General features: G+C 46.2%; 1 protein-coding gene across 1 annotated transcript in view; it reads left to right on the top strand.

The window, feature by feature from the left end:
• Positions 1-14,317, top strand: part of rab3da (RAB3D, member RAS oncogene family, a) — a 50,452-nt gene extending 36,135 nt beyond the window's left edge. The window contains exons 3-5 of the mRNA XM_043694932.1: positions 6,820-6,938; positions 9,219-9,343; positions 12,894-14,317. Of these exons, the coding sequence (XP_043550867.1) occupies positions 6,820-6,938; positions 9,219-9,343; positions 12,894-13,081 (432 nt within the window). The 3' untranslated portion in view covers positions 13,082-14,317. The remainder of the gene's footprint in view (positions 1-6,819; positions 6,939-9,218; positions 9,344-12,893) is intronic.
• The last annotated feature ends 241 nt before the right edge of the window (positions 14,318-14,558 follow it).

Here is a 14,558-nt window from a genome sequence, read left to right as displayed (position 1 = left end):
GTTCTGCCTATCCATGTTCATGTGGGACGGTGCTAATTACTTAAGGAACATCCATTGTTGCAACATCTCCCATTTAAAATCGTACCTTTTGAGGTAGTGAGTGGGGGCTTGCTGGGTTCGGGTTGGCTTGCTGTGTGTGACGATTAGATACCCAGGCTCCTCCTCTTGCAGAGGATAATGGAACTGCAGGCAATGTCTTCAGTTTCCATCCTTACTATCAAACCCATCAACAATCTTCCTTCACTCTGAAAGCAGCTTTAGGAACCTTCGAGCTCTGTGTCCTCCTCCAATCCTAGAACTCAAACCGCTGGGTTCCATCACTGGAGGCTGTGCCTTCCAGCTGCGTTAGCCCGAGGTTCTGGAGTTCCTTCTTGTATCTCGCACCCACATTCACCTCGCGAAAGCTTTCCTCCTGCTGAAGTTTGCGATCACATCTCCTGGATCTTCCACCCCGCTCCCCCCAGCTCGGGTCAGTGAGTAGAGCAGCAACCACAGCACGGAACCATGGATATGAGTGTGTCTCTCTCACTCACTCACTCACTCACTCACTCACTCACTCACATCATTGGCCATCGAATCTTCCTGGCAACCGGGGAATCTCAGTGTGCAGCAGCTTTGACCAACACTGTGTGTTCCTGAGACAAGCCTATGTCGCTGGCATGGTTCTTATACGCTTACAGGACGAGGGCTTTAGTGGCCTGGTCAGCATTTATTGCCCATCCCTAACAGTCAGAATTAGAAAGCCTACAGTATGGAAACAGGCCCTTCAGCCCAACAAGTCCACACTGACCCTCTGAAGAGCGACCCACCCAGACCCATTCCCCTACATTTACCCCTGACTAATGCACCTGACAATATGGGCAATTTTAGCATGGCCAATTCACCTGACCAGCACATCTTTGGATTGTGGGAGGAAACCGGAGCACCCGGAGAAAACGAGAAAACCCACGCAGACACAGGGAGATTGTGCAAACTCCACACAGACAGTCACCCGAGGCTGGAATCGAACCTGGTTTCCTGGTGCTGTGAGGCAGCAGTGCTAACCACTGAGCCACCGAGCCACCCATTTTGTTTAAAGAAAAATGTGTTTTGAAGCAAATTTGGTTCCAGTGATATTCTCCTGCAGGTAACCACTGTCAGAGTGGCCTGTTATTGCATCATCCCTTCGCTGAGTTCTATCGCAACCGAGCAGTTTTCGATGGACTTTCTGTAATTGCTGTTGTCTGCACCCAGGCCAGTTAGTGTTGCTAGGCTATTGGGGGGGAAGGAATATATGACAGCACCCTCTCTGCACAATGACTGAAGATGTTGGTTTGACGTCATTTCAGGTGTGAGAGGCATCTTTCTATCTTGAAAAGGTTGGATTTCAGATTTTGTCAGTGCACCATCACCTCATTTAAATCCGAATAAACTCAAGTGCTTGGAAGATTAGTTTCAGTTTGGGATTATTCATCAGACATAAACACAAGCACCGTCACTTCTGAAAGACAATTTTCAAGTTGATGCCCAGCAGATCAGTTGGCTTCCATGAAGGGAGGACAGTTAATGTACCGGGGCTTGTAGTTCACACAAGGGTGGCTGCATCTGATCTATTACTTCCCTCCAGACCTGATATCCGACCTACCGAGCGCTTCCAGGATCTCTGGCATCTTGCTGTTTAGTTACAAATCCTGCTGGGTTCCCAGAGAGAGGGGCGCAGGGTGTATTAAATCTTTGAGGAACACTGTGGGCCCCAGCTCTCTCCAGTTGGTCTGTACTCCATTGTGCTTGGAATGTGTGACTGAGTAGGGCAAGGGGGAAGTGTTTGATGACAGCAGAGGTAACGTTGCATTCCTAAAACAAAGGTGACATTTGATTAAGATCACTTTTGGGATGTGGGCATTACTTGACAAGGGTCTCCCAGTAGCGATATACACTCCTGCAGCCCTGCAGTCCGAGTGATGAGCACTGTTACCCAGAGATGGGGAAGGTGTAGTGAGAACAGGTCTCAGCTCGGGATCCCATGCAGGAAAACTGGGAGGTACTCATGTTCCAACTTGCCACTTCATCCTTGTATGGTTGCGGGGTGGATTGGGGTTTGGTGGGCTTGGGAAACGTGAAAGAAGCCATTGTGTGTGCCTGAGACAAGGGGGCACTGGGAAGCCTTGTGAGGCTCTGTCCATGCCAGACAAACTAAAGAGAGTCCAATGATCACCCTATCTACTCGAGTGTATTGTCATCGCTGAATGCCACACTGTCAACATGTTGGGAGTTACCATTGACCAGGGTGGCATGCTAGGCTCAGTGGTTAGCACTACTGTCTCACCGCAGGGACCCGGGTTCAATTTCAACCTCGGGCGGCTGTCTGGGTGGAGTTTGTACATTCTCCCCGTGTCTGCGTGGGTTTCCTCCGGGTGCTCTGGTTTCCTCCCACAACCCAAAGATGTGCAGGTTAGATGAATTGGCCATGGTAAGTTGCCCAGAGTGTTCAGGAATGTGTAGGTTAGGTGCATTAGTCGGGGTTAAATGTAGAGTAATAGGGTAAGGAAATGTGTCTGGGTGGGTTACTCTTCAGACGGTCAATGTGGACTTGTTGGGCTGAAGGGCCTGTTTCCACACTGTAGGGAGTCTATGAGAAACTGAACTGGATTAGTCATATCAATACTGCAGCTACAAGAGCAAATCGGTTGTTAGGAATCCTGCTATAAGCATTCTCCTGACTCCCTAGAGTTTGTCCACAAGGCATAAATCAGGAGTGCGATAGAATACTCCCCACTTGCCTGGATGGGTGCAGCTCCAGTTGAGAAGCTCAGCATGGTGTGATGGATTGGACACTATCGGGTGCACTGCAGACCCTCACTAAAGCACTTCAGATAGTCCTTTCCAAACCTGTGCCCGCGACCATCTAGAAGGATGAGGGAAGCAGATCCTTGGGAATTCCACCCCCTGCAAATTCCCGTCCAAGCCAATCACCAAACTGACTTGGAAATACATAGAACAATGCAGGCTCTTCAATGTTGCACCAGCCTTTTATCCTACTGTAAGATCAGACTAACCTATATACTCTTCATTTTACTATCACCCATGTGCCTATCCAAGAATCTCTTAAATATCCCTAATGTATCTGACTCTACCACCGCCGCTGGCAGTGCATTCCAGACACCCACCACTCTCTGTGTAAAGAACCTACCTCTGACAACTCCCCTAAACCAGCCTCCAATCAGCTTAAAATTATATCCCCTCATATAGCCATTTCTACCTTGGGGAAAAAGTCTCTGTCTATCCGCTCTATCTGTGTGTCTCTCAACATTTTGTTCACCTCTATCAAGTCACCTCTCAAACTTCTTCGCTCCAATGAGAAAAGCCCTAGCTCCCTCAACCTTTCTTCATAAGACATGCCCTCCAGTCCAGGCAGCATCCTGGTAAATCTCCTCTGCACCCACTCTAAAGCTTCCACACCCTTCCTATAATGAGGAGACCAGAACTGAACATAATATTCCAAGTGGAGTCGAACCAGGGCTCTGTGGATATGCAGCATAACCTCACGGCTCTTAAACTCAATCGCTCTGCTAATGAAAGCCAACACACCATACGCCTTCTTAACAGTCCTATCAACTTGGGTGGCAACTTTGAGGGATCCACAGACATGGATCCCAAGATCCCTCTGTTCCTCCACACTGCCAAGAATCCTGCCTTTAACTCTGTATTCTGCACTCAAATTTAACCTTCCAAAGTGAATGACTTCACACTGTTCCAGGTTGAACTTCATCTGCCACTTATCAGCCCAGCTCTGCATCCTGTCAATGTCCCCTGGCAACCTACAACAACCCTCCATACCATCCACAACTCCACCAAAGCTTGTATCATCGGCAAACTTACCAAACCACCCTTCCACTTCCTCAGCCAAGTCATTTATAAAAATCACAAATACATTGGCGTTACTTCAGTGCCGCTGGGTCAGAATCCTCTCCCTAAGGGCATTGTGGGGGGTACCTGTACAAACAGGATTGCAGCAGATTCAAGATGGCAGCTCACCACCACCTTCTCAAGGGGAAATGAGGGACGGGTGATAAATGCTGGACGAGCCAGTGATTCTACAACCCACAAATGAAATTTAAAAGCCTAAGATCCATACACAGTCAGTGCCTGCAGCCACTTCCTCTAACAGGGCCTCTGTTAATTAATGCATGAACCCAAGCATTAGGAGCTGGTGCTGTTCACAGCATCAAAGTAGAATTCTGACGGAGAAGGGAAATGGTAGTTGGCAACAACTGCCTCTCTATCAAGACGTGGGAAGTAAATGCACCACGGCTTGAAAAGGAGCCAAGGTCCGTTCTCGTAATTGCCTTGGATTATATTGACTATCTCTGACATGATAGATTGCAGCAGGAGCTGGGAGCTGATATCACAGATGAGAGCTCAGGGATTTGTTACAATGTCCAGTAGTGAAGGAAGATTCAGCAGCACCGTACGAGCTGTGCAGTCACTGCCTCCCTGCACCACCTCATGCTGCTGCAGCCTCAAGAGTCTCTGAGCTAAACGGCAGAACGTTGTACTGTTCTAAATGTCCACGCTCCCCCTCCACAGTCACACTGACACAGGGGATGTGGACGTCACTGACAAAACCAGCATTTCTTGTAATGGAGAATGTAATGGTGAGCCACCTTGAAGAAAACTGAGGGACGTTTTCCCAGGCAGTTGAGAATCAACCACATTATTGTGGGTCAGGAGTCACGTGTACGCCAGACTGGTTCAGGATGGCTGATTTCATTCCCTAAAGGGCCTTAAGGAATCCGAAGTATGTAGATGACAAAACAGCAGTTTCATGGTCACAATTACTGAGATTGGCTCTTTGTCCAAGATTTAGGAAGAATTCCCATTTCCCATGCTGGGATTTGAACCCCTGTCTCTGCCTATTGTGCTTTTTACACTTCCAATAATCTGCCCACTGTTTAAAGATCATAGCCTCTCGATCACGAAGGGTAGTTTGTTACATTTGGATTTACCTGTTTAAGTTTCTAGCATTTTCGCCTGCCCCTTTTACTCTATTTATTCACTCTTGGAAGGTGGCCATCACTGACTGGCCCAACCCTTATTGCCCATCCTTAATTGTCCTCGAGAAGGTGGTGATGAGCTGTCAGTTCAGTCCGTGTGGTACCCATGGGTAAAGGCACCCATGATGCTGTTGGGGAGTTCCAGGATTTTGACCCAATGTCAATTAATGAACGTCGATATATTTCCAAGTCAGGTTGGTGTGTGGCTTGGAGAGGGGGTAATGATGTATCTGCTGTCCTTATTGTTTCTGATTGTTGAGGTCGTGGTTTGGAAGGTGCCGTTGGAGGAGGCTGGAGTGAGTTGCTGTAGTGTGTTTTATAAATGGGACACAATGCTGCCACTGTGCATCCGTGGTGAAGGGAGTGAAGGTTGACCATGATGGGCTAGGTACCTTTTGAGGGAGCTGTTTTGACCTGGATAGTGTCGAGTCTCTTGAGTGTTGTTGGAGCCACACCCATCCAGGCAAGTGGGGAGTATTCCTACAGACTCCTGACTTGTGCCTTGCAAAATGGTGGAAAGGCTTGGGGGAGTCAGGAGGGCAGTGACTTAACACAGATTTCACAGACACAAAGAAGTGAAACTACCATGGTATTCAAACAGATGAAAGACTCAACAGACAATCAATTTTTCAATGTATAATTTCAGTTACACCACACTGTAAATTTTTGGGCTATAAATTCTGTGTGTTAGGATTGAGCCCTCCACTATCACCTGATGAAGGAGCAGTGCTCGGAAAGCTAGTGTGCTTCCAATTAAACCTGTTGGACTATAACCTGGAGTTGTGAGATTTTTAACTTTACAGACATAGTATTTGTGTGGCCGGTGCGATTCGGTTTGAAAATGATCAAATTTCACGGGGGAAAGGACAAGTTCATGAATGGGACAGGGTGAGGACAGTGCAGAACATAGCTGCAGCTGAACTAGTTTCATACCCAAAGAATGGGACGATGATACTATGGTTTAGGAGGTTAGTTTGTTTGTTTTTTTGAAGAGAACTTTAAGGCAGAGGTCATGAGCAGTCTACCAGACCCTCTAAAGGAAACATCTTGTGAGGCCTTGGATGTCTTTGTTTTTAAAGTTGGAACAGTAGAGGCAGCCTGGATGAGTGGGACCAAGCTCCCTCAGAACCAGGATTTTTAGTTTTGGCTTTCAGCGGTAACAGTTGGTGTCTGGAAGAGTGGAAGCCATTTTGTCCCCTCTCTTAGTTTCAGCCAAAAGCTGGGAGTTCTCTTTCTGCCATGGGGGCTGCGTGTGAGACAAACTATTTTCTGAAATTTGCTTTTTCCAAGGGTATGTTCATGGGATGTTACAATGTTGGAACAGTTAATTAGTAATAGTTACTGTATCTATTATTCTGTTAAGCTTTCCAATAGAGTTAAGTTATTCCAATTCCTTCTTTCTTTTGTTATATTTTAACTATAATGGAATAATAAAGTGTGTTTTGCTTTAAATCCAGTAGATCAAATTGCATCTGGAATGCAACACCTTATATTTACCTTCAGATAAGAAACCGTTAGGGTCCAGACTATCTTCTGAACATTTTGAGGGGGTATGGTCTGGTCCATAACAATGGACTCTTTGGTATTGCTATGGAGCTTTACCTTAACATGTGAACAATTTGGAAAAAAAAGCCAGTGGGAGGAATTGGTTTGGTGTGAGGGAGCACGTGTGTGAGGAGGGAAGAGAGTGAGGTTTCTCCCTTGCTACTGCACGTGCCTCTGCTGTGGTTAATCTGGCCTGAGCTTTGTGAAGCCCTGAACTCCTTCTCTTCCACTCTCTTGGTAGGACACTGCAGGTCAAGAACGTTACCGGACCATCACCACAGCCTATTACAGGGGCGCCATGGGATTTCTGTTGATGTACGACATTGCCAACCAGGACTCCTTCAGTGCTGTGCATGATTGGTGAGTATACACCTAGTCTATAAACCCCCAGGAGCAGGCCAGATCTCAGTATCTACAGGATGCAGTTTTCTCTCGTGGTGTTTTCCTTTCCAGTCCCAAACCAGCCCTCACCTTCTTTTCCCCTAAACTCCCAGCAAATCCTTTTCCATGTTTGTGACTCACATTGAGGCATGGGTTGCACACAGGCTATGACTCCTGTACTTCACATCTGCTGACACACAGCGGACTTTGGCACCTTCACAGTGTCTTGTGATGAGCACCAGGTACTGAGCTGTCCTGGGGTCAGGTACCACAGGCAATTGTTCAGCCCTGGTTAGCACTGCTGCCAGAGACCTGGGTTCAATTCCCGCCTCAGGCAACTCTTTGTGTGGAGTTTGCACGTTCTCCCCGTGTCTGTGTGGGTTTCCTCCGGGTGCTCAGGTTTCCTCCCATAGTCCAAAGATGTGCAGGTTAGGTGAATTGGCCATGCTAAATTGCCCATGGTGTTAGGTGAAGGGGTAAATGTAGGGGAATGGGTCTGGGTGGGTTGTGTTTCGGCGGGTCAGTGTGGACTTGTTGGGCTGAAGGGCCTGTTTCCATACTGTAAGTGATCTAATCTACCCGGAATCCTGAGAGTGCAGAAATTGTCACTGTGAACAGTTTCTACATGCATTGACTCATGCCAGGTGCTGTTTTAATTTTAAATAAAAGCAGAAAATACTGGAGACGCTCAGCAGGTCTGGCACTGTCTGTGGAGAGAGAAAGCGAGTTAACAGTTCAAGTCCTGATGACTTCAGATACCAGATTCAAACCATTAACTCTGTTTCTGTCTCCACAGGTGCTGCCCGAACCTGCTGAGTTTCTCCAGCATTGTCTGTCTTTATTTCAGATTTCCAGCATCCCCAGGAGTTTGCTTTTGTCTGACTTTTAATTTTTAGTGGACAGATGTAGCCACATCACCAACTGTCACCACTCTCACTAACGTTGTATGCAACCACTTGGAGATATTTTCCAGAAGATTTACCAGGATGTTGCCTGCTATGGGGGACTTTAGCTCTGAAGGAAGGTTGGATAGACTGGGTTTGTTTTCACTGGAACGCAGGGGGTTGAGGGGTGACCTGATAGAAGTTTATAAGATTGTGAATGGCATGGACAGAGTGGGACGTATGAGGGTTTTTCCCAGGGTGGACAGGTCAATTATGGAAGGGCACAGGTTCAAGGTATGGGGTGGGGGAATGTTTAAAGAGATGTGCGAGGCAGGTTTTTCACACAAAGGGTGGTGAGTGCCTGGAACGTGCTGCCAGAGGAGGTGGTGGAAGCAGATACAACAGCAGCTTTCAAGAGGTGCCTGGATGGATACATGAATAGGAAGGGGATAGAGGGATATGGATCCTGGAAGTAAAGACAGTTTTAGCATGGAAGGGAAAAATGTGTTGGGGCAGACATGGAGGGCCAAAAGGCCTGTTTCTGTGCTGTATTGGTCTTTGAGAGTTTAGGGAGTTGAGTGATGTGGTGAGATCTGGGATTGGATTCCATAGCAATGTGAACGTTCAGGGGCATCTACATCGAGATATTCAGAAGAATAAGGGGTGCTGGTGAAGGAAGTTGTGAGAAGCTTTTTTTTTCTTTAGAAAGTTGGATAGTATTCAGAGCTCGTAGATTCAAAATATCCGGCAAAAGAACTAAAGAGGTGAGGAACATCTGAGCATCTTCCTTTGTTAATGCAAAGATGATTTCATAGCAATTGTCCATATACCCGATGAGTAGTAATTGCAGAGTTATCGGGGACAAAGTTTGGGATATGGAACAAATTGGGCAGCTCTTTCAAGGAGCACAGAAATGATGGGCCGAACGATCTTCTGTGTGACTAGATCCTGTGATTGAAGTGTTGTGCAGCACAAAGATTAGATTAGATTAGATTCCCTACAGTGTGGAAGCAGGCCCTTCAGCCCAACAAATCCACACTGAACCTCTGAAAAGCAACCCACCCAGACCCATTCCCCTACGTTCAGCCCTGACTAATGCACTTAACGCTTTGGGCAATTTAGTACAGCCAATTCGCCTAACTTGCATTTCTTTGGACTGTGGGAGGAAATCGGAGCAAACCCACGCAGACACGAGGAGAATGTGCAAACTCCACATAGACAGTTGCCCGAGGCGGGAATTGAACGCGGGTCCCTGGTGGTGTGAGGCAGCAGTGCTAACCACTGAGTCACTGTGCCACCCCAAACCAATAGTGGAGTTATCAAGGGAAATTGAACTGCATGGTCTTCACTCCTGTGGTATCCTTTTGTCTAACAGGGCTACCCAAATCAAAACCTACTCCTGGGACAATGCTCAGGTAATCCTAGTTGGCAATAAATCTGACCTGGAAGATGACCGTGTTGTCCCTGCAGAAGATGGAAGGCGATTGGCTGACGAATTAGGTAAACAAAATACATCATTCGCTACTTGCACGAGGTGAAGAGTGCTGAGGCTAGATCGGTTTCAACTTTCAAGGGTTTTCCAATCAATAGGATTGCCAGTCACTGTCTTTTTGAGTGCTGGGAATATAAGCAAACTCCAACCAGAGGGCTGCAGGAAAGGGGATCGGTTCTCGTTGTTACCATCCGTCAGTTACCAGGTAGCGCTGAAACTGAGCCTGGGTTAAACATAGAGGCATGTCGCCCAAGCTTCTCGCCCTTGCAGTCTTCAGGACAAATGCAAGAATGCCAAACTTTACAGTCACAACAATTTATGCGACGGGAGAAAGGACTGCTGCTTGGTTGGCAAGTCAACACTGATCAGCCGAGACAACTTTGGGATTCTTACGTTTGTCCTGATGCGTACAAGGTGTAAAGGTTTGTCACTAGGAGGTTCCCTATTGGAAGGAAAAGCCATTGATCTCTGTAATGCCTTTTCCTGAGTCAAGCGGATCTTGTAGCAACCCATTTCTTCCACAGATCTCGGTCAGTCCTGCAGCCAAGTGCTGTTACATATGGGCAGGCTGTTAAACAGACTCACAACTCGCTAGCACAAAACAGGGAAGTGATGGCCTAATGGTATTACCGCTAGGCTATTAATCCAGAAAATCAGCTCATGCTCTGGGGTCCTGGATTCAAATCCCAGCATGGCAGACGGTGGAATTTGAGTCTGGAATTAAAGGTCTAATGATGACCATGAATCCACTGTCAATTGTTGGAAAAACCCATCTGAGTCACTAATGTCCTTTAGGGAAGGAAATCACCATCCTTACCTGGTCTGGCCTACATGTGACTCCAGACCCACAGCAACATGTGGGCGGCACGGTGGCACAGTGGTTAGCACTGCTACCTCACAGCGCCAGAGACCCGGGTTCAATTCCTGCCTCAGGCGACTGACTGTGTGGAGTTTGCACATTCTCCCCGTGTCTGCGTGGGTTTCCTCCGGGTGCTCCGGTTTCCTCCCACAGTCCAAAGATGTGCAGGTCAGGTGAATTGGCCATGCTAAATTGCTCGTAGTGTTAGGTGTAGGGGTATGGGTGGGTTGTGCTTCGGTGGGTCGGTGTGGACTTGTTGGGCCGAAGGGCCTGTTTCCACACTGTAAGTAATCTAATCATATCTAATCAACATGGTTGACTCTTTACCACCCTCTGGGCAATTAGGGATGGGCAATAAATGCTGGCCTAGCCAGTGACAGCCGCACCCAGTGAGTAAATAAAAACAAAATCCCAGCTATATTTGTTAGGTTAGGCCGTCACACTTCAGTCCTATCTCATGTAAACACCCTACTGCATTACCTCACCAAATTCCTGTCTCCTCTCACTAGGGATTTAAGAATTGTGCTCTGATTTCCTGCAGATATTTTACTGGATATGCCAGATCCCAGACTGAAATCTGGCTTGATGAATCTTTTTGTTTGTTTTAGCAAGGTTATTTCAGTTGAAACACATACGAGAAATGTCGCAGATTTGTTTTTAATGATAAAACAAAGTTTATTATACAAAATAAATGAAGATTAAAAAGAATAAACCAAACTATTTACAAATAAAACAAGTTTAAAGTTTTCAAAACACACAGTAACATTTAATCCCATTAATCCTGCAGCAACAATACTCACCTCAGGGAAAATTCCCTCTTCTGTCACATCTATATACGGCTTGACCTTACTGAGGCTTTAATTCTTGTTCCTTAGAATATGATGGCCACTTGAGTTTCCTTGCACTGAGCTTAGACTTTCTAGGCTTCAACTAACCCTTTCAGGGTTTTAGCTAAGCACTTCTGGTATGGAATCTTTTAATTAGTTTACCTCATATTAGGAATTTATTTTCTTCACAATTTTAAACTACCTTCCTGCAAGACCAAATGCCTTCTGTATCCAGCTTTAGCCAAGGTCTCTGCAAACTGAAGCAAAAAGGCTTTCTGTAAGCTATGATGTTTCCCCCATATATCAAAATCAATAATTCTGGGAAGTTTCTACCTGAATCTTTATGCACATCAGTTCTTTATTCTGCTCACTCATAAAACTCTCCCAGTGCAAACAAGCCTCTGTTTGCTCTCTAGGAAGTTTCTCTCTCAGACTATTTAAAACAATAGCCCCATGGCAACAGAAATCTGTGCAAGTTATTCATTAAACCCTTTCATTGATCTGGACCAAGTTCACATGCTACGAATTCAAGATCCAAACTCTGAAATGAATATCAATATAAACCTTGAATCACAATTGGAATTCAAACTTGTATCTCAGAAGGGGAATGCTCTCAGAAATGTTAAGAGATCTATTGAGCCGTCTTTGCTTTTTTCTCTCTGTCTGACATGGTACAATTAGTGTTAAAAGTCAGTCCACTCTCAGAAAATGGAATGACTGATTGATTGTCAAATTAAAATGGCAAGTGACTTTGATTTGATCTCTGAAGCTGTTGAAAATTGCTTAGATGGAGGTCAATAGTGACTCCATTGATACCACTCTTGTCGATGAGTCACAGGGTTCAGGGCTTAGGTCCCACTCCAGGCCAGAGTTCAAAAATCAAGCCTGAAATTCCAGTTTCGGACTGGGCATGTGCTGCTCTGTTGAAAGTGTCACTCTTCCAGATGAGATCTTAAACAATCTGCTTACATGGCTGGAGGTGATCCCATGGAACTGTTTTGAAGATGTGAGCAGATCGGGGCATCACTCCCTGGGAAGGAGTTCACCGCAGGTTTACAAGGCTAATATCTGGACTTCAGAGGGTACATTAGAATAGAATAGAATACCCACAGTGTGGAAACAGGCCATTAGGCCCAACAAGTCCACACCGACTCTCCACCCAGTCTCTCCTTCCTACGCTATCTCTGTAATCCTGCATTTCCCTAGCGTACACATCCCTGGAGACTGTGGGGTAATTTAGCATGGCCAATCCACCTAACCTGCCCATCTTTGGACTGTGGGAGGAAACCAGAGCACCTGGAGGAAACTCACACAGACACAGGGAGAATGTGCAAACTCCACACAGACAGTCGCCTAAGGCTGGAATCAAACTCAGGTGCTGTGAGCAGCAATGCTAACCCCCTGAGCCACCGTGCTGAAGAGAGATTAGACAAATTAGGTCTTTATTGTCTAGAACTTAGAAGATTATGGGGTGATCCAACCAACTTCAGGATATTCCTTCCTGAAGAAGGGCTCATGCCCGAAACGTCAATTCTCCTGCTCCTTGGTTGCTGCCTTACCTGCTGCACCTTTCCAGCAACACATTTTCAGCAACTTCAGGATATTAACAGGGAAAGATGGTAGATGAAGATAAACTATCTCCATTGGTTGAAGATTCTAGAACCAGGGCATAATCTAAGAATTTCAGGTTTTCAGAGGGTGCTAGTGGGGTTTGTGTGTGGGGGTGGGTTGATTTTCCAAGCCTGGCACACCCCCTTGATGGCTCCAGTCATAGTTGGGGGAATTGGTGTCGCTGAGGGCAAAATGAAGCTTTATTAATTTGCGTTCCCCGCTTGATTCCGCTTTCCCTCTCTTTTTATTCCCGTTCTACAGGCTTTGAGTTTTTCGAAGCAAGCGCCAAAGAAAACATTAACGTGAAGCAGGTTTTCGAACGCCTAGTTGATATCATCTGCGTGAAGATGTCTGAGAGTCTTGATGGCGATCCCACACTGATGAGCAACAACAAGAATTCATCCCTCGCTGAGAACCCCCCCTCACAACCAAGCAGCTGTGCATGCTAGAAAGCCCTGCCCTCTGACCTCTTGCTCTCGCTAAATCATCAAACACAGAGAGCCCACAGATTTGGGTTGGTTGATGGGAGGGGGGGGGGGATGGAGGTGTTTGCAAAGGGAGTGAAAATAGGCTTTAAAATGTATTTAAGATTCAGGGCTAACACGTGTCAAAATATATTTCATTTTTTAAATTAAGAACTTGGGGAGATGGTGGGTTAGTGCCAACGTCGCTGGGCTCGTAATGCAAAGGCCCAAGTGGGGACAATGGGTTCAAATCCTGCAATGGTGGAATTTAAATTCAATTAATACTTCCCGAATTGAAAGCTAGTCTCTGTGATGTTAACCGTCAATTGTCGTAAAATCACGTCTGGTTCCTTAATGTCCTTTCGGGCAGGAATCCTTCCGTCCTTACCTGGTCTGGCCTGCATGCGACTCCACAGCTAATGGGGTTGAATTGCCCTCTGCAAGGACTGGGGAAGTCACTTGGTCCAGAGCAGCGAGGGATGGGCGACAAATGCTAGCCTTGCCAGTGGAACCAAGGAAGAATAAAGGGCGGTGTTCTCATCTCGGACTCACGAAACAATATGTCAGAGCGCCGAAGGAAAATACTTGTGTGAGAATGATAGGTGGGTGCTGAAATCCACCGCCCATCCCACAGAGCTGTTGGTTTCAGCACCTGTTCACACAGCTCCACATGGCTATTGTTAAAGCCACTGGCTAACGCTGGGTAGTGGGAATTGGTGGGTCTGGTACACGTTCAGCCCTGGCATTGACAGCCAAGGGGTTTGTACCTTCCTTCGTTGGGAAGGAATGTGGCAATCTGGGACCCCGTGTCGGAATAAACCATTTTTATTTTTCAATAAAGTGACCCCAAATTTAGAGTTTATTTTTCTTTTGGAAGGGAATTCAAAGACTGCAGATATTAACCAATGATGATGACAGATTGGAAATTATAGCACCACTCCCTTGTATCTCAGTAGGTTCTTGGTGGGCAATGGTTTAAAAGTGGAAACAGACATTGCTCAGTGAAATCCCATTCTCCATCAATCTTTGTTCCTACCCCACAATGTGGGTGATACTACGTTAGAAAGGGAGCCTATAATTTTGAGTTTTCTGCTTTTCTTTGAGTCCTGGTGTTTTTGCAATGAACCATGTGAAGCATTAATGCCAAATTTGCAGCGGTATTTTGTATGTGCATGTTGCCATGTTCCTCTGCCCTATAAGTATAAATTAATTGTTTCGGAATTGGTGCACCAGTGTTTTATTGGCTGATGTCTGTATGGTGTGGTTTTAACTTCTGTTCAAGACGTTGACTCACTTGGAGGAAGTGAAGCCAGCATTATATGGACTGGTCATGAATGCATTTCATATTTTTGACTACCAGCTGCTTACATGTTCATACCTGACTTGTGTCTCATTGTCTTAAACTGGACTTGCTTCATGTGTATCATCTTATATTGAACATTGCCCCAACATAAAGCCAGCA

This window comes from Chiloscyllium plagiosum, chromosome 8 (genome assembly GCF_004010195.1).
Source record: "Chiloscyllium plagiosum isolate BGI_BamShark_2017 chromosome 8, ASM401019v2, whole genome shotgun sequence".
In the NCBI taxonomy this organism is placed as follows: Eukaryota; Metazoa; Chordata; class Chondrichthyes; order Orectolobiformes; family Hemiscylliidae; genus Chiloscyllium; species Chiloscyllium plagiosum.
The sequence above is the reverse complement of the archived record's forward strand: the minus strand, read 5'-3'. Positions and strand labels throughout refer to the sequence as shown.